This window comes from Oncorhynchus gorbuscha, linkage group LG07 (genome assembly GCF_021184085.1).
Source record: "Oncorhynchus gorbuscha isolate QuinsamMale2020 ecotype Even-year linkage group LG07, OgorEven_v1.0, whole genome shotgun sequence".
NCBI classification, from domain to species: domain Eukaryota; kingdom Metazoa; phylum Chordata; class Actinopteri; order Salmoniformes; family Salmonidae; genus Oncorhynchus; species Oncorhynchus gorbuscha.
The window spans coordinates 25,742,313-25,763,693 of record NC_060179.1 but is presented as its reverse complement, the minus strand read 5'-3'; the positions used below and the strand labels follow the sequence as shown (position 1 = coordinate 25,763,693).

The 21,381-nt window shown below is 43.4% G+C and overlaps 1 protein-coding gene across 2 annotated transcripts in view; it reads right to left on the bottom strand.

Moving 5' to 3' along the window:
- LOC124039703 (uncharacterized protein C8orf34 homolog) overlaps window positions 1-21,381 on the bottom strand; it is a 198,383-nt gene that overhangs the window by 118,397 nt on the left and 58,605 nt on the right. For both annotated transcript variants that reach the window (XM_046355955.1, XM_046355956.1), the window contains exons 4-6: window positions 11,947-12,066; window positions 9,233-9,261; window positions 7,493-7,656 (exon numbers count right to left, since the gene is read on the bottom strand). In XM_046355955.1, the coding sequence (XP_046211911.1) occupies window positions 7,493-7,656; window positions 9,233-9,261; window positions 11,947-12,066 (313 nt within the window). The remainder of the gene's footprint in view (window positions 1-7,492; window positions 7,657-9,232; window positions 9,262-11,946; window positions 12,067-21,381) is intronic.

Genomic DNA, 21,381 nt, shown 5'->3' with positions numbered 1-21,381 from the left:
GGGATGGGAGGAGAATAGAAGAAAAGAGAAAGTCCAGAGAATGATGACAAGGTAAGGAAAATAGATGGGGAGGAAAGCTGGCAAAGGACTGGAGAGATATAAGGGTAAGGATTGTAAGAAGATTAAGACCAAGCTGGGGTATTATTGTATGAAAAATATCAGAGGGCGGGGCTCTAATCAACCTCTTCCTCTAAATGTGGACAGGCAGGCATCAGGAGAGGCTACTGTAGAGTTGTTCAGTACAGCTGGGTTTTAGATCAGGCAGTGAATTGGGCAGCCCCCATCATTATGTCAGGGGATGAAACGTTCCAAATGGCACCCGTTTCCCTATATTCATGTCCTGCACTTCAATCACTCAGGCACATCATGCCATTGCTATGAACGTTCTCAAGCCACTCTCCGCCATAGTGGTACCCTAAAGTCAAGTGATGCCCAGTCATTCTGAACAGGGTATAATGACTGTTTCATCTAAATTGTGTTTCCACGTCACTATAATGTACTTTAAACAAGCCCTGCACCCCCTTGATTATCAAATCAAATACAACTCTATTGGCCACATACAAGTGTTCAGCAGATATTTTTGCGGGTGTAGCAAAATGCTTGTGCTTCTAGTTCCGACAGTGCAGCAATAACTAACAAGTAATATCTAACAATTTCACAACAAATACCTAATACACACAAATCGAAGTAAAGGAATGGAATTAAGAATACATAAATATATGAATGAGCAACGTCAGAGCGGCATAGACTAAGATACAGTAGATAGTATATAATACAGTATATAATACAGTATATACATATGAGATGAGTAATGCAAGATATGTAAACATTATTAAAGTGACTAGTGTTCCATTTATTAAAGTAGCCAATGATTTCAAGTCTGTATGTAGGCAGCAGCCTCTCTGTGCTAATGATGGCTGTTTAATAGTCTGATGGCCTTGAGATAGAAGCTGTTTTTCAGTCTCTTGGTCCCAGCTTTGATGCACCTATACTGATCTCGCCTTCTGGATGATATCAGGGTGAACAGGCAGTGGCTCGGGTGGTTGTTGTCCTTGATGATCTTTTGTCCTTCCTGTGACATTGGGAGCTGTAGGTGTCCTGGAGGGCAGATAGTTCGCCCCCAGTGTTGCGTTGTACAGACCGCACCACCCTCTGGAGTCCTGCAGGCAGTGGGCGATGCAGTTGCCGTACCAGGCAGTGATACAGCCCGACGGGATGCTCTCAATTGTGCATCTGTAAAAGTTTGTGAGGGTTTTAGATGACAAACCACATTTCTTCAGCCGCCTGAGGTTGAAGAGGCACTGTTGTGCTTTCTTCACCACACTGTCTGTGTGGGTGGACCATTTCAGTTTGTCAGTGAAATGTACACCAAGAAACTTAAAACTTTCCACCTTTTCCACTGCTGTCCCGTCAATGTGAGACACCGATGCACTGGTTACTGATGCAACCTCTGACAATATTTTCCCGGGAAGCCCAATTCCACCTTCTTCAAACCACTGGCGAAATCCCCTCTTAATCATCTCAAACTGTGTTTTTAAAACACAATTAAATTAAGCACAGACTGACTACCCCTTGCTAATCAGGAAACTCTCAGGTATTCTGTGGTGGACTGTCATTATAATTGCTTCCAAGGAAACCTGGGAAAATGATGTTTGTAGTGTGGCTAGCCACTGAATGGCTCTGAATTCAATATCAGCATGCAGTCATGCTATAACCACTTTTGGAGCTAGCTAACTAGTGCTCTCAAATCATATTCTGATGTTGACAGCAGATTGGGGTAGCATTAATAAAATTGTTAAATGATAAAATATTAAAGCATTAGACCTCTCACTAAAAGCGTCAGTTATACTTAAACCAGAACTTGTTTTCAAATAGATTAATAAGAATGTCTCACACCTTGTGTTTTTCCTCATTATCCATATTACAACCTGGGCAAGTGGGCAAGAGGCAGTAGCAGGTTTAGAACTACTGAATCTATTTAAGCACTATAGATCAAAGCGGGACAAAACCCAAATGCTGTTGTGCTCAAAATATATCTTGATAAACAAAAAGGCACAGGGTGAACCCAAAGTGCAAAATATAAAGTACTCAGGAAATAGTAGGAGAGATTCTTCTCAGGAAAACAAATATAATTTACAATGACAGACAAAGATAAATGGCAGAGGGGGTAATTATACAGTGATAGAGTGGGGATTGGAAACAGGTGTGTGTAATGAGGACGAGACAAGTCCGGAGTTGATGAGTGAAGGACGTTTGCCAGCAGTATGTTCGGCAGCAGCTAGAAGGCCGGCAACGTCGGATGCCTGAGCTGGACAGGAGGGGGAGCCAAAGTGAAGGCTGTTGTGACAGTTTCTGGTCACAGGTTCAGGAGCGGTTGAAAAAGCTGTACAAACAAAGTTATTTTTGTCCTCCGAAGTGGGTGTGGTGGTGGATGGGCCATGAAAAAAATATATATATATATTTTGAGAAAACAAGTTAATGTATTTTTTGAATCCAAAATTGAACAGGCTATGCATTTCAGGAATCACAGTAGCAAGAACCCCTGGTGCACTGTTCAATTACTTCAATTTTTTTTAAAGAAAACTCCAAATTTGTCCCACTGCCCTCATTGGCTTTCATGTATTTCAAAACGTGAGATGGTCCGAGGCTAGGAACATAATCATTATGTTCCTAAGTCCGAGGTGTCGGACTAAATGACAGTTGCTGTCCATTGGAGCGCTGCAATTGGTTGCCCAAAATGATGGGGCGGGGTTTATCGAAAGGTCAATTGAGAAATCATTAAGTCAGTAGAACATTCGTGCACCAGTCTTCAAAAGTACAAACAATATTGTGATGAAACGTGCAACCCACGAATAGTGAACTACTATAGACCAAAAGTGCACTGTCATCCTATCACTCCATTCCCTATATGGTGCACTACTCTTGGCCATTTCAGACACAGACAGCGTTTTAGAGGTGGGCCTAATATCAGGCAGAGCAGCGTGCAGCGCCATTATGCAAGCCACGGTATCTTTTAGCACATCTCAGTGGCTCTCAGTCCTCTAATGCACAGCAGCAGCAGCAGCAGCAGCAGCAGCAGCAGCAGCAGAGGCAGCATCAGCAAGAGGCAGCATCAGCAAGAGGCAGCATCAGCAAGAGGCAGCATCAGGAGCCAATACCCAGAAAACACAATTAAGCAGAAATAAATGATGTCAGCTGAGCCAAACACTTCTCAGACTTCATTGGAGGAACTCTTAGAGGATGCTACAAGGGACTGGGTTTTGGGGATAGGAGAGACACAGAGAGACACACACATACATAGAGATGTACAATGCACACACGCATACCCCTATCCCTCTGCTGAGAACTGAGAACCCTAACAATGTGATGTCTCTGACTAATCCAGCAATGGAATAACCTAATGAGATTACAAAAACCAGTGTGTGTGTGTGTGTGTGTGTGTGTGTGTGTGTGTGTGTGTGTGTGTGTGTGTGTGTGTGTGTGTGTGTGTGTGTGTGTGTGTGTGTGTGTGTGTGTGTGTGTGTGTGTGTGTGTGTGTGTGTGTGTGTGTGTGTGTGTGTCAGCTCGAGCATGAGTATGATTTATGATTTAATATCTGATCCTCTCTAATTAGCTACATCCCAGACAGTCGCCAAGTGCGCTCGCCCCCCACACACACACACACACACACACACACACACACACACACACACACACACACACACACACACACACACACACACACACCCACAATTCATATAACCACAGCAGCATCCGGAAGCGGGCCTTGGAGAGAGACTATTTATTTTATTACACACCTGCATAATTTTACAAAAACATACACTTTGTTAAAATTAGATTACTTTTTCATAACAGTGAATTACACCAAAGCCCATGTCAGATATCTCCCTACAAAGACTTACTTCGGTAGCCTGAGTGCCAGCGCTATCATGCCAACTCCATGTCACGTATTGTCATGTCAACAGCCTGGCCTCATGGCAATCTCAGCGTTTGTCTTAAGAAGGGCAGCAATGGAGTTGGCAATGGCACAAACGGATATAGGAACAGGCTATAACACACATTGAAAGGCTGTAGAATGAATGTGCCTTAAGCCACACCCTACAAATATCACCAGCTGATGGGATTGCACTCCTTTCCAGCATGGCTACATGGTGAGTAGTCTGTCTACAAATATTTTGGAGAGAATGAGTGAATCGTCATGTATTTTTAAGAAGTATCATTTAATATGTCAAGAAATATGTCAAGCGTGGTTGTGGGGCTAAAACTGTCCAAACCGAAATGGTCACAACCAAAACAATTGACACCATGGCAATAGATAGAGGTCTCATCTTCGTATCTGTGTCATTATGGCATATGTGACAGCACGGGCTGCAGCACTGAGGCTATCTCCTGTTTAAAGTTAAATGTGCCATGCTCTACCAAATGATTTACCATCATGTGGGTCAAGTGGGCAAGTGCACATTTTAGGAAAGAGGGTTTGAGTATTGAGACGCAACCCTCCAAGAGCCCAAACATTGACGTCTATTTGGCCCAAACAAAAACATCTATAATGTTCTGTACTGTACTGTACCCTACTCTACTGCACTGTACTGTACCCTACTGTACTGTACCCTACTGTACTGTGCTGTACTCTACTGTACTGTGCCCTAATGTAATGTACTGTGCTGTACTAAACTATACTCTACTGTACTGTACTGTACTTTACACTAGATGGCAGTGATATATCTTAAAGCCATTTACAAATAATAGGCAACCTAATTTGAAGAAGAAGACAATGCTCTCTGATCCTTGGCTGATCCCACCCAACCCATAGGAACCCCCCACCCAGTTGACTACTTAAAAATGGTGGAAAGCCTCATTGGCAAAGTCTACACTAAAACGAGACATATCCTTCTAGAATCCTCTATCTGTCTCTATGATTGACACTTGATTGTTAGTCCACTGTACTTCTTTACATTTATTAAACACACAGGTCATTATTTGTATTTGAGATTATTTGTCGAGTTATTGAAGGACAGGGACATCTGGTGTCAACACGAAGAACAGTACAGCAGACAGCCAGACAGTACAGAGAGGGGATAAAAACTGACCCTGTGCGATATCAAGAATATCTGGAAAAAGAAAAGGGAAAGAAATGCTTAAAGGAAAGGAAGAGGGAAAGGTCAAATTAATAAAAGATTTAAGAGGTCAAAGACAACACAGGTCAGCAGCAGTGAAAAGGCAGAAAGACAGACAGACAGAAAGACTTACCTTTTATTGATTGTGTTAGTGATATATCAATCACATGTGCCCCATTAGATATGGTATCAATTAAGTAAGCAATTAAGTTAAGAACGTACAGTATATGCCACGTCACAACCGAAACAATGATGTCACTACCGAAATGCCTGTTATTTTGCCACAATAAAGATAGAAAAAGTGACAACTAATTCATTAGCAACATAATGAACTAGATGCATAAGTCATTAATACATCAATACATTTCAGATTCAAACAATCAACATTGAACATTTTACAGAGAACATTTATCTAAATTCTATTGAAAATTTTTGAAAATGTGATTTTTGAAAATCCTGTTTTTACTATTTTGTAAATGTTGTACGCAAATACAATTTGAAAAATGAATCTGTAATAGCATATGAATCATTACTGTGCAAAGTTGCTCATTTAATGCAACTTTTTCACTATGTTTCACTAGTGACAAATATATTGGGGTGGTAAGGATTTCAGGTAAATACAGTATCTCAAAAATGCCATTGCAAAATGTCGTAGAAATGTTGATGTGAAGACATTTTTTATTTTTCTTAAATTTTACTAGGCAAGTCAGTTAAGAACAAATTCTTATTTTCAATGACGGCCTAGGAACTGTGGGTTAAATGCCTGTTCAGGGGCAGAACAACAGATTTGTACCTTGTCAGCTCTGGGATACGAACTTGCAACCTTTCGGTTACTAGTCCAATGCTCTAACCACTAGGCTACCCTGCTGTGTGCTGAAAGTTTGGGAAAAATAGGATGCTTATTTACTTAACCCACAATTTACACAACTTTTGTAGAACGACCTATAGGCTATAGGGAAATGGTGCCATTGGGGACAAATGCACAAAGGCTTCCCACAATAAGCTTGTGTAACTGAGTCAGGTTTGTAGGCCTCCTTGCTCACACATGCTTTTTCAATTCTGCCCACAAATTTTCTATAGGATTGAGGTCAGGGCTTTGTGAGCAAGGATGCCTACTCCAATACCTTGACTTTGCTTTCCTTAATACATTTTACCACAACTTTGGAAGTATGCTTGGGGTCATTGTCCATTTGGAAGACCCATTTGCGACCAAGCTTTACCTTCTTGACTGATGTCTTGAGATGTTGCTTCAATATATCCACATGATTTTCCTTCCTCATGAGCCATCTATTTTGTGAAGTGCACCAGGCCCTCCTGCAGCAAAGTACCCTCACAACATGATGTTGCCACCCCCATGCTTCACGGATGGGATGGTGTTCTTTGGCTTGCAAGCCTCCCCCTTTTTCCTTCAAACATAATGATGGTCATTATGGCCAGACAGTTCTATTTTTGTTTCATCAGACCAGAGAACATTTCTCCAAAAAGTACGATCTTTGTCCCCATGTGCAGTTGCAAACAATAGTCTGGATTTTTTTATGGCGGTTTTGGAGCAGTGGCTTCTTCCTTGCTGAGCGGACTTTCAGGTTATGTCGATATAGGACTTGTTTTACTGTGGATATCGATACCTTTGTACCTATTTCCTCCAGCATCTTCACAAGGTCATTTGCTGTTGTTCAGGAATTGATTTGCACATTTCACACCAAAGTATGTTCATCTCTAGGAGACAGAACATGTCTCCTTCCTGAGCGGTATGACGGTTGTGTGGTCCCATGGTGTTTATATTTTCGTACTATTGTTTGTACAGATGAGCGTAGTACCTTCAGGCGTTTGGAAATTTCTCCCAAGGATGAACCAGACTTGTGGAGGTCAACAATTCATTTTCAGAGGTCTTGGCTGATTTCTTTTGATTTTCCCATGATGTCAAGCAAAGAGGCACTGAGTTTGAAGGTAGGTCTTGAAATACATCCAGAGGTACACCTCCAATTGACTCAAATTATGTCAATTAGCCTATCAGAAGATTCTAAAGCCATGACATAATTTTCTGGAATTTTACAAGCTGTGTAAAGGCACAGTCATGACTCCAACCTAAGTGTTTGTAAACTTCCGACTTCAACTGTAACTAAAATGTTTGGTGCAGTATTTCTCAATGTAAAAATGTGCATGACAACGAGTCATCTCTTGTGGAATGACAACAAAGACATTTTTGAAGAATCCCAACCGTTAACCAATCATAGACTTCGGCTTGACTCCAGAAAAACTGTGTGTCCCCAAACATGCCTTTAAGGAGCACACACAAATACATTTACACATTTAAACACATACACACACACGAGCCCCCCCCCCCCCCCCACACACACACACTCTCTCTCTTTTACCTCAAGGCGGGGCTGTTGTTGGCCCTCCCCCACACCTCAGTCTTGTTCCTTGGGACTGGGGGCTGGAGCATCTCTGCAGCCAGGGGGTCTGGATCTTCTTCCTCCCTGCCCACCCACTCCCCCACAACCCTGGGCCGCAGCACTGAGTTATACCCCCCAAGGTTCTAGTGCAAGGGGGAGAGGGGTGGGGGAGGATGAAAGAGAGAGAAAGAGAGAGAGAGAGAGGGAGAGAGGAGAGAGGGGGAAGAGAGGAGAGGTGATGGAAGGGAGGGAGGTGGAGGGAGATAGGGAGAAAAGGTAGAGAAAGGGACTGTCATATGGCCATTCAGTTCAAAACAGAAAGTAAATTTTGTCAGTGATACATTTGTGTGCAGGTAAATAAATAAATGTTGCTTCAATGTCTGTCTGTCTGTCTGTCTGTCTGTCTGTCTGTCTGTCTGTCTGTCTGTCTGTCTGTCTGTCTGTCTGTCTGTCTGTCTGTCTGTCTGTCTGTCTGTCTGTCTGTCTGTCTGTCTGTCTGTCTGTCTGTCTGTCTGTCTGTCTGTCTGTCTGTCTGTCTGTCTGTCTGTCTGTCTGTCTGTCTGTCTGTCTGTCTGTCTGTCTGTCTGTCTGTCTGTCTGTCTGTCTGTCTGTGTCTTATTATTGTCAATCAGTGGTGTAGTGGAGGGTAAACGCACACAAACTCTGCTTATTCAGCTTTTTTATTTTGTGCAAGCTTTTACGGAAAAATGCGTTGAAAGTATAGGGAGCTGTTTTACTGTTTTCAACGCGACAGGCAATCAGTGTTTGACCACCATTTTATTTACCAATTCATCCCTGACAGCAACCCTAACTTGACAGTGCTCACAGCCACTCACACAGGATCACTCATTTAGGTGTCTACACCGTGTTCGAAGTGGAATGGAATTCAATACTTAATACATGATAGGAGGGTAAATATATCCTAATATTCTGTCTGTCTTTGTCTTGTCTAGAAGGAGATTATCTGGGCTTGGAGCCAAGCAGACATACTGTACTGTAATACTGTATGACATTACCTCTATAGGGAACGTCTCTTCTTGAGGACAAGAATATATCAAATGCTGCTGCTATCTTCAGGGTTCGAATTATGGAGGCTTGTCAGTGCCATGAGAATTCAGATGGACCCCCTTGAAAGTTGAAATATTAAGTTGGACACCCTCATAAGCTTTAGTAATAAAGGTTACTAAAACTCCTGACAATCAATTTGCAATTAAGACTGTGTGCAATACTGGGAAATACTGTACACTGGAAAGTCAGTGCTCTCATTACCGTATAGAATCCAGCTCAAACAAAGCTTTGTCTACACACTAGCACCCAGGAAAATACAGGAAGAGGACATGTTTATTGAAGTTTCTGCAGATGGATGTCATCCCCATGAGATTGTAGTTTGTCATTATTCTCTCTCACACACACACACACACACACACACACACACACACACACACACACACACACACACACACACACACACACACACACACACACACACACACACACACACACACACACACACACACACACACACACACACACACACACACACACACACACACACACACACACACACACACACACACACACACATCACTATTCTCAGAGCTGTTAACTGAGCCCAAATTGACGAAAGATGGAATCGGATTGCAACAGACAGGGTGGCGGCAGTAGAAGGTGACAGTTTCAATATCAGAGGAAAGTCACAACAAAGTAGTTCATAGTCACCTGATCAAGTTCATCAGAAGCAGCGATACCTTTAAGGAAGAGAACAGTGATTCAGAGGGGGCTCTGCTTTACCTGCAGTCTCTATTTCCAAAATATATACAAAGTGATTATAGTAAAACGTTACTATAAGTATTACCTCTAGTCAAAAGTGGTTAAGGGTTTACTATAAGATAAAGGTAATACCTCGTGACAGGTTCTCTAGAGCAGTGGTTCCCAAACTTTTTATAGTCTCGCACCCCTTCACACATTCAACCTCCAGTTGCATACCCCCTCTAGCACCAGGGTCAGCGCATTCTCAAATGTTGTTTTTTGCCATCATTGTAAGCCTGCCACACACACACACAGTACAATACGCTTATTAAACACAAGAACGAGTGTGAGTTTTTGTCACAGCCCAGCTCGTGGGAAGTGACAAAGAGGTCTTATAGGGCCAGGGCACAAATAATAATATAATAATAATCAATCATTTTCCTCTTTATTTAACCATCTTACATATAAAATCTTATTTGTTCATTGACATTGTGAATAACTCACCATAGGTTAATGAGAAGGGTGTGCTTGAAAGGATGCACATAACACATAGCGTCTTTCAAGCTGTCAGGCATTCTCTTGGCAGCAAGAGCCTCTCGGTGGATGCTGCAGTGTACCCAAGTGGCGTCGGGAGCAACTGCTTGCACGCGCGTTGTGACAGATTCTCTAGAGCCTTGGCTTTAGGGTTTAGGGTACAGTATTTGGGTTTAGGGTACAGTATCAGGGTTTAGGGTACAGTATTAGGGTTTAGTTACTAGAATCACTGTGTGACAGCTTCTCTAGAGCCTTGGCTTTAGGCTTTAGGGTACAGAATTAGGGGTTTAGGGTACAGTATTAGGGTTTAGTTACTAGACTCACTGTGTGACAGGTATCTCAAGAGCATTGGCTTAAGGGTTTAGGGTACAGTATTAGGGTTTAGGGTACAGTATCAGGGTTTAGGGTACAGTATTAGGGTTTAGGGTACAGTATTAGGGTTTGGTTACTAGATGCACTGCTGGACAGGTTCTCCAGAGCCTTGGCTTAAGGGTTTAGGGTACAGTATTAGAGTTCAGGGTACAGTATTAGGGTTTAGGGTACAGTATTAGGGTTTGGTTACTAGATGCACTGCGTGACAGGTTCTCCAGAGCCTTGGCTTAAAAGGGTTTAGGGTACAGTATTAGGGTTTAGTTACTAGACTCACTGTGTGACAGGTATCTCAAGAGCATTGGCTTAAGGGTTTAGGGTACAGTATTAGGGTTTAGGGTACAGTATCAGGGTTTAGGGTACAGTATTAGGGTTTAGGGTACAGTATTAGGGTTTGGTTACTAGATGCACTGCTGGACAGGTTCTCCAGAGCCTTGGCTTAAGGGTTTAGGGTACAGTATTAGAGTTCAGGGTACAGTATTAGGGTTTAGGGTACAGTATTAGGGTTTGGTTACTAGATGCACTGCGTGACAGGTTCTCCAGAGCCTTGGCTTAAAAGGGTTTAGGGTACAGTATTAGGGTTTGGTTACTAGATGCACTGCTGGACAGGTTCTCCAGAGCCTTGGGTTTAGGGGACAGTATTAGGGTTTAGTTACTAGACTCACTGCGTGACAGGTTCTCTAGAGCCTTGGCTTCAGGGTTTAGGGTACAGTATTAGGGTTTATGGTACAGTATTAGGGTTTAGTTACTAGACTCATTGCGTGACAGGTTCTCCAGGGCCTTGGCTTCAGGGTTTAGGGTACAGCATTAGGGTTTAGTTACTGTACTCACTGTGTGACAGGTTCTCCAGAGCCTTGGCTTCAGGGTTTAGGGTACAGCATTAGGGTTTAGTTACTGTACTCACTGCGTGACAGGTTCTCCAGGGCCTTGGCTTCAGGGTTTAGGGTACAGCATTAGGGTTTAGTTGCTGTACTCACTGTGTGACAGGTTCTCCAGAGCCTTGGCTTCAGGGTTTAGGGTACAGCATTAGGGTTTAGTTACTGTACTCACTGCGTGACAGGTTCTCCAGGGCCTTGGCTTCAGGGTTTAGGGTACAGCATTAGGGTTTAGTTACTGTACTCACTGTGTGACAGGTTCTCCAGAGCCTTGGCTTCAGGGTTTAGGGTACAGCATTAGGGTTTAGTTACTGTACTCACTGCGTGACAGGTTCTCCAGAGCCTTGGCTTCAGGGTTTAGGGTACAGCATTAGGGTTTAGTTACTGTACTCACTGCGTGACAGGTTCTCCAGAGCCTTGGCTTCAGGGTTTAGGGTAGAGCATTAGGGTTTAGTTACTGTACTCACTGCGTGACAGGTTCTCCAGGGCCTTGGCTTCAGGGTTTAGGGTACAGCATTAGGGTTTAGTTACTGTACTCACTGCGTGACAGGTTCTCCAGAGCCTTGGCTTCAGGGTTTAGGGTACAGCATTAGGGTTTAGTTACTGTACTCACTGCGTGACAGGTTCTCCAGAGCCTTGGCTTCAGGGTTTAGGGTACAGCATTAGGGTTTAGTTACTGTACTCACTGCGTGACAGGTTCTCCAGAGCCTTGGCTTCAGGGTTTAGGTTACAGCATTAGGGTTCAGTTACTGTACTCACTGCGTGACAGGTTCTCCAGAGCCTTGGCTTCAGGGTTTAGGGTAGAGCATTAGGGTTAAGTTACTAGACTCACTGTGTGACAGGTATCTCAAGAGCATTGGCTTCAGGGTTTAGGGTACAGCATTAGGGTTTAGTTACTGTACTCACTGCGTGACAGGTTCTCCAGAGCCTTGCCCAGCTTCTTGCTCTCCTGCAGGATGTGGTTGAGCTCATCAAAGTCTTTGCTCTCCCTCCACTCCCACGATGGGTGCTCTATGGACCGCGGCACTGAAACACACAAACACACAGAGCAATTTCATTGAAATGTTCTTCAACACTGAAACAAACCAGAACTTGAGAAAGTCATTAACTTTCACATACGTCAATAAAGCTTAGATATCAAGAGAAGTCTTCTGTATGGAAAAGCTTGGAGGAAAGTCGATGTATCCCCTCCAAGACCATTGGTCAACCCTCAAGGCCTTGGAGGACATTACAGCATGATTAGCAGATGAAAATGGGACAAACAAGAAGAGGAAATGACCCAGATTTCATTATCATCTCACCAACGTTTTCCAGTGTCCCCTGCCTTAGCCCTGGGCCCCTCTACATCTCTCGCTCCCTCTAAACATTACCTAGAGGTTTAATTCATGAATGAAGAGAGAGATATATACATGAAATATGGAGGGAGAGATATTCTCCTATAGGGATTGGGGAATATACATGTAGTCTTTAACTTAATCCTGCACATCTTATGTGCATCATTATGTTCCTATACTGAGTGTACACAACATTCAGCTGCCTTTTCCATGACATAAACTGACCAGGTGAAAGCTATAATCACTTATTGATGTCACTTGTTAAATCCACTTCAATCAGTGCAGATGAAGGTGAGGAGACAGGTTAAAGAAAGATTTTTAAGCCTTGCGACAATTGAGACACGGATTGTGTACGTATGCCATTCAGAGGGTGAATGGGCAAGACAAAATATTTGCCTTTGAACGGCGTATGGTAGTAGGTGCCAGGAGCACAGGTTTGTGTCAAGAACTGCAGCGATGCTGGGTATTTCACGCTCAACAGTTTCCTGTGTGTATCAAGAATGGCCCACCACCCAAAGGACATCCAGCCAACTTGGGAACTGTGGGAAGCACTGGAGCCAACATGGGTCAGCATCCCTGTGGAACACATTCGACAGCTTGTAGAGTCCATGCACCAATGAATGTAGGCTGTTCTGAGGGAAAAAGAGGGTGCAACTCAATATTAGGATGGTGTTCCTCATGTTTTGTACACTCAGTGTAAACTACATCGCTGAATAAACCATCCATATAGAACTGGCCTACTGCACTAATACCCCCGTTTAGGGATAATAATGGATACATGTAGTGCTTTGCTTTGCCTGAGTCCCAAATAGCACCCTAATCTCTACATATGCCGGATCTTAACTTGATCACTTTTTTGTCACAGAGAATTTTCCTACTGCATCAGGAAATTAAAACATGACTTGTGAGTCCCTGAAAATGAGCAGTTCTCTTTCTCTCCATGCGGGGCAGTCGAGTCATTGGGATCAGGGCTTGCTATCAAAATAATTATCTCTCTTTCTCGCTTATACGCTAAACCTAGGTCCTTTTACTGCAACATTCAACTGTACAAAAATGTATCTGAAAAGCAGCCTGACACGTGAACAACCATCGTTTTACATAGCTTAATAACAACATAGATATTGGTCTCTACTAGCCTACAACATACAAGTGAGAAGTGTATGCTAAGGTCAAAATTGAGTTCAATCGTGGCCTGGAGTGGTCTAACGGTTAGGGCTGCTGCATTCAGCGTGGCAGCGCACATATAAGCATAACGTGTCGGCGTGGGTTCAATTCTGACCCACGCCGCCACTAGGCTACGACATGAGGTTCCACAAATAACTCAATCCCCCCGAATGACTTGATTTATTTACACATTTCAAATATAGACAGTGCAAGGATATCTTGATGAGAAATGACCATACCAGATAACATAAATAGGAAACAAATAAAATAACAACAATATGCTACACCAACATTAGTTTCCATTAATACAATGTGGCAGGTAAATTGGCATAGTAGATTTGCAGTGGTAAACAATGAAATTCTTGTACAGAATGCTTGTCAATTAGATTAATCGCCCTTAGTCTGTTCAAAAATTGTGGGTTTGATTCCTGCTGGGCCACCAATACTAATATTTGGACAGAAAAAAGGGCATCGACTAAATGGCAAAAGCCTGTAAAGGTGTTTCTCAACCCATTATATTCTGGTGTATAGAGGAGCACAGCTCTGTCTCTTCAATGCCAGACTGGCAGCTGAGAAAAAGTGTTTGACGTTGGAAAAGCTTCAGGAACCGAGGGAAAAACAGCATAGTGGAGACCCCGATTGAACTTAATTCTGACCTTACCATACACTTGACACTTGTATGTCGTAGGCCAGTAGAGACCAATATCTATGTTGTTATTAAGCTATGTAAAACAACAGTTGTTGACGTGTCTGGCTGCTTTTCACATACATTATTGTACATTTGAATGTTGCCGTGATCCCATTGACTCGACTGCCTCCGCATGGAGAGAAATAGAACTGTTCTTTTTCAGGGACTCATGAGGCTCATTTGAATTTCCTGGTGCAGCAGGAAAATGCTCAGCGACAAAAGAGTGACCAAGTTCAAATTCGACATCTGTAGTAATAACCCCCACACACACATGCACGCACACACAGAGTTTTGCATTACATGAAAGATAATGGAGAGAGATCTATATTTCATCAGGACATACAGTATTAGGTCCTTATGAAAAAGACATACCTTTGAAATGATCTGAAATACAGCAGGAAATGGGTGGGTGAAAGCAGGGACACTACTAAATGTTCTAGAAAGTCATCTGAAGCAGAAATCTGAAACTACTTTGATGGATTCTGTCCTTCTATGTTCCTGAGAAGTGAGTGCTGCTCCTGTGTACATCACTGTACTGTGTTGTATCTCGGAACGTCACTACTGTATGGATGACTACTTTGAATTGCATCAGCCATCTGTGTAAACTACAGTACTAGACGTGTTCTACAAAGATACAGTGATACCAGGTGTCGTGCATGTTTCATGTATGTTTCATGACTGAAATACACTGGATTACTGGAAGTGTTCTACAGTAGGGGGATGTCCATGTGACATTTATAAACCTGGCGAGTACACAGGTATGTCATCTACCTGTTTGACGGTTTGTTTTGAGGAAGAATAGGAGGATTTTATCTGTTGTTATTTAGTGTGAATGAATTTACTGCATGAGTCACACGGTGTCTTAACATACATGTTAACAGAGGCATGTTTAGTCTTTGCTGTTCTTTCCTATTTCTATCTATTTTTCTCTTCTTCTTCCTACCTCCTTCAATTGTAACGGTCAACTGTAACAGTAGCATAGAAATACTAGAAACAAAGAAGGAATGAAACAGTACACATGTCCTGTATGTTAATGGCTGCTAAACAGACATCAGCAGCACTTCAGAGGCGGCTGCCCAGAGACAGAGCTTAGGAATCACTGGCCACTTTAAGGAAATGAAACACTAGACACTTTAATAATGTCTCCGTATCTCGCATTACTCATCTCATATGTGTAAACTGAACTCGACACTATTCTACGGTATCTTAGTCACTTTAATTGTTTGTAAATATTGCATCTCATATATATATATATATATATATACACACTGTACTCTATACTATGCCACTGTATCTTAGTTCAATGCTGCTCTGACATGTATATATATTCTTAATCCATTCCTTCTTAGATGTACATGTATTTGGTTGAATACGTTGTGAAACTGTTAGATATTACTTGTTAGATACTACAGCACTGTCAGAGCTAGAAGCAGTAGCATTTCCCTACACCCGCTAAACACGTGTATGTGGCCAATAACATTTGATTTGATTTTAACAGCATGTTGAATAATAATAATAATAAAAACCGTATGTTGATTCCTTTATTTCCTGGGAGATGAAGCTATTAAATATTATTATAAAAGATGAGATTGTGGTGCTGTGATGTTCATGCTTTCTAGCTTGTTTTGAAGTGCACGGTTACCCTGCAATAAACTCTCACCAACAAGATACAAAACAAACACACACTACTTGTCTTCCTATGGAGAGAAAACATCTATTCAGGCTTTTCTGCTGTTTAACATATTTCATTGCTCAAAGTAAACAATAGGTACAAATATTATTTTATGTTTTGTTTATTTTGTTGTTTGTTGAAATGAATAGAGTGATTCACTCATAATCATTGTACCTACAGTATATTAATATATAGATTATCTGCTTTTATCTTGATCTCTTAGACCTCACCCTGCAGTCAGGAGAAAAGGCGAGCTACCGTTGTTTCGTTTTCTTGTAAATGTTCTCTCCGTCATGACATAGGAAAAGTCATGAGAATGGAATGTTGATCAATGACATAACAAGAGATGACGGTTACTACTGCATTGACAGAGCTAGAAGCAGTAGCATTTCGCTACACACGCAATAACATCTGCTAAACACGTGTATGTGGCCAATAACATTAATTTTAACAGTATGTTGAATAATAATAATAGACACATGTATGTAAACTGTATGTTGATACCTTTATTTCATGGGAGATGAAGCTATTAAATATTATTATAAAAGATGAGATTGTGGTGTAATGTTCATGCTTTCTAGCCTGTTTTGAAGTGCACGGTTACCCTGCAATAAACTCTCACCAACAAGACAAATAACAAACACACACTACTTGTCTTTCTATGGAGAGAAAAAATCTATTCTGGCTTTTCTGCTGTTTAACATATTTCATTACTCAATGTAAGCAATAGGTACAAATACTATTTGATATTATGTTTATTTTACTGTTTATTAAAATGATTCAATGATTATCTGCTTTTATCTTGATCTCTTAGACCTCACCCTGCAGTCAGGAGAAAAGGCGAGCTACCGTTGTTTCGTTTTCTTGTAAATGTTCTCTCTGTCATGACATAGGAAAAGTCATGAGAATAGAATGTTGATCAATGACATAACAAGAGATGACAGTTTATTGTTCTAACAATTCATTAGCCAAAATCAACTGTTGTTTTAGTAAATTTGTCTAAATTACATACTTTTGCAATACATTCAATGTATTTTTATTTTCATAATTTCACACGTAAACAAACAAACAACCATATATTACTGGTGAAATCCAGTATTTTAACATTATAGAGACTTGCTTATCCAAATAAGATTTTTGCAAATCAACCTTGTTTTTGTTATGTTATGTTATGCACAAAATAGTTTGATGGATTCTGCCCTTCTATGTCCTGAGAAGTGAGTGTTGCTCCTGCAAACATCACAGCTCAGCGTTCAACACAATAGTGCCCTCAAAGCTCATCACTAAGCTAAGGACCCTGGGACTAAACACCTCCCTCTGCAACTGGATCCTGGACTTCCTGACGGGCTGCCCCCAGGTGATAAGGTTAGGTAACAACACATCTGCCAAGCTGATCCTCAACACGGGGGCCCATCAGGGGTGTGTGCTCAGTCCTCTCCTGTACTCCCGGTTCACTCTTGACTGCACGGCCAGGCACGTCTCCAACACCATCATTAAGTTTGCCGATAACACAACAGTGGTAGGCCTGATCACCGACAACGATGAGACAGCCTGTAGGGAGGAGGTCAGAGACCTGGCCGTGTGGTGCCAGGCCAACAACCTGTCCCTCAACGTGATCAGGACAAAGGAGATGATTGTGGACTACAGGAAAAGGAGGACTGAGCATGCCCCCATTCTCATCGACGGGGCTGTAGTGGAGCAGGTTGGGAGCTTCAAGTTCCTTGTCGTCCACATCACCAAAAAACTAACATGTTCCAAGCACACGAAGGCAGTCATGAAGAGGGCATGACAAAAACCTATTCCCCCTCAGGAGACTGAAAAGATTTGGCATGGGTCCTCAGATCCTCAAAAGGTTCTACAGCTGCACCATCGAGAAAATCCTGACCTGTTGCATCACTGCCTGGTATGGCAACTGCTCGGCCTCCGACCGCAAGGCACTACAGAGTGTAGTACGTACAGTACATCACTGGGGCTAAGCTTCCTGGCATCCAGGACCTCTATACCAGGTGGTGTCAGAGGAAGGCCCTAAAAATTGTCAAGACTCCAGCCACCCTAGTCATAGACGGTTCCCTCTGCTACCGCACGGCAAGCGGTACCGGAGCGCCAAGTCTTGGTCCAAAAGGCTTCTTAACAGCTTCTACCCTCAAGCCATAAGACTCCTGAACATCTAATCCAAGGGCTACCTAGACCCCTCTTTTACGCTGCTACTACTCTCTGTTTATTATCTATGCATTGTCACTTCAATTCCACCTACATGTACATATTAACTTAATTACCTCGACTAACCGGTGCCCACGCCCATTGACTCTGTACCGGTACCCCCTGTATATAGCCTCCACATTGACTCTGTACCGGTACCCCCTGTATATAGCCTCCACATTGACTCTGTACCGGTACCCCCTGTATATAGCCTCCACATTGATTCTGTACCGGTACCCCCTGTATATAGCCTCCACATTGACTCTGTACCGGTACCCCCTGTATATAGCCTCCACATTGACTCTGTACCGATACCCCCTGTATATAGCCTCCACATTGACTCTGTACCGGTACCCCCTGTATATAGCCTCCACATTGACTCTGTACCGGTACCCCCTGTATATAGCCTCCACATTGTACCGGTACCCCCTGTATATAGCCTCCACATTGACTCTGTACCGGTACCCCTGTATATAGCCTCCACATTGACTCTGTACCGGTACCCCCTGTATATAGCCTCCACATTGATTCTGTACCGGTACCCCCTGTATATAGCCTCCACATTGACTCTGTACCGGTACCCCCTGTATATAGCCTCCACATTGACTCTGTACCGGTACCCCCTGTATATAGCCTCCACATTGACTCTGTACCGGTACCCCCTGTATATAGCCTCCACATTGACTCTGTACCGGTACCCCCTGTATATAGCCTCCACATTGACTCTGTACCGGTACCCCTTGTATATAGCCTCCACATTGACTCTGTACCGGTACCCCCTGTATATAGCCTCCACATTGACTCTGTACCGGTACCCCCTGTATATAGCCTCCACATTGACTCTGTACCCGTACCCCTGTATATAGCCTCCACATTGACTCTGTACCGGTACCCCCTGTATATAGCCTCCACATTGACTCTGTACCGGTACCCCCTGTATATAGCCTCCACATTGACTCTGTACCGGTCCCCCTGTATATAGCCTCCACATTGATTCTGTACCGGTACCCCCTGTATATAGCCTCCACATTGACTCTGTACCGGTACCCCTGTATATAGCCTCCACATTGACTCTGTACCGGTACCCCTGTATATAGCCTCCACATTGACTCTGTACCGGTACCCCCTGTATATAGCCTCCACATTGACTCTGTACCGGTACCCCCTGTATATAGCCTCCACATTGACTCTGTACCGGTACCCCCTGTATATAGCCTCCACATTGACTCTGTACCGGTACCCCCTGTATATAGCCTCCACATTGACTCTGTACCGGTACCCCCTGTATATAGCCTCCACATTGACTCTGTACCCTGTATATAGCCTCCACATTGACTCTGTACCGGTACCCCCTGTATATAGCCTCCACATTGACTCTGTACCGGTACCCCTGTATATAGCCTCCACATTGTACCGGTACCCCTGTATATAGCCTCCACATTGTACCGGTACCCCCTGTATATAGCCTCCACATTGACTCTGTACCGGTACCCCTGTATATAGCCTCCACATTGATTCTGTACCGGTACCCCCTGTATATAGCCTCCACATTGACTCTGTACCGGTACCCCCTGTATATAGCCTCCACATTGACTCTGTACCGGTACCCCCTGTATATAGCCTCCACATTGACTCTGTACCCCCCCTGTATATAGCCTCCACATTGACTCTGTACCGGTACCCCCTGTATATAGCCTCCACATTGACTCTGTACCCGTACCCCCTGTATATAGCCTCCACATTGACTCTGTACCGGTACCCCCTGTATATAGCCTCCACATTGACTCTGTACCGGTACCCCCTGTATATAGCCTCCACATTGTACCGGTACCCCCTGTATATAGCCTCCACATTGTACCGGTACCCCCTGTATATAGCCTCCACATTGACTCTGTACCGGTACCCCCTGTATATAGCCTCCACATTGATTCTGTACCGGTACCCCCTGTATATAGCCTCCACATTGACTCTGTACCGGTACCCCCTGTATATAGCCTCCACATTGACTCTGTACCGATACCCCCTGTATATAGCCTCCACATTGACTCTGTACCGGTACCCCCTGTATATAGCCTCCACATTGACTCTGTACCGGTACCCCCTGTATATAGCCTCCACATTGTACCGGTACCCCCTGTATATAGCCTCCACATTGACTCTGTACCGGTACCCCCTGTATATAGCCTCCACATTGACTCTGTACCGGTACCCCCTGTATATAGCCTCCACATTGATTCTGTACCGGTACCCCCTGTATATAGCCTCCACATTGACTCTGTACCGGTACCCCCTGTATATAGCCTCCACATTGACTCTGTACCGGTACCCCTGTATATAGCCTCCACATTGACTCTGTACCGGTACCCCCTGTATATAGCCTCCACATTGACTCTGTACCGGTACCCCCTGTATATAGCCTCCACATTGACTCTGTACCGGTACCCCTGTATATAGCCTCCACATTGACTCTGTACCGGTACCCCCTGTATATAGCCTCCACATTGACTCTGTACCGGTACCCCCTGTATATAGCCTCCACATTGACTCTGTACCCGTACCCCTGTATATAGCCTCCACATTGACTCTGTACCGGTACCCCTGTATATAGCCTCCACATTGACTCTGTACCGGTACCCCCTGTATATAGCCTCCACATTGACTCTGTACCGGTACCCCTGTATATAGCCTCCACATTGATTCTGTACCGGTACCCCTGTATATAGCCTCCACATTGACTCTGTACCGGTACCCCCTGTATATAGCCTCCACATTGACTCTGTACCGGTACCCCCTGTATATAGCCTCCACATTGACTCTGTACCGGTACCCCCTGTATATAGCCTCCACATTGACTCTGTACCGGTACCCCCTGTATATAGCCTCCACATTGACTCTGTACCGGTACCCCCTGTATATAGCCTCCACATTGACTCTGTACCGGTACCCCCTGTATATAGCCTCCACATTGACTCTGTACCGGTACCCCCTGTATATAGCCTCCACATTGACTCTGTACCCGTACCCCCTGTATATAGCCTCCACATTGACTCTGTACCGGTACCCCCTGTATATAGCCTCCACATTGACTCTGTACCGGTACCCCCTGTATAAAGCCTTGCTATTTTATTTTACTGCTGCCGTTGAATTATTTTGTACTTTTATTTTCTATTTTTTACACTTATTTTTCTTAAAACTTCTTAAAGCATTGTTGGTTAAGGGCTTGTAAGTAAGCATTTCACTGTAAGGTCTACCTGTTGTATTCGGCGCATGTGACAAATACAATT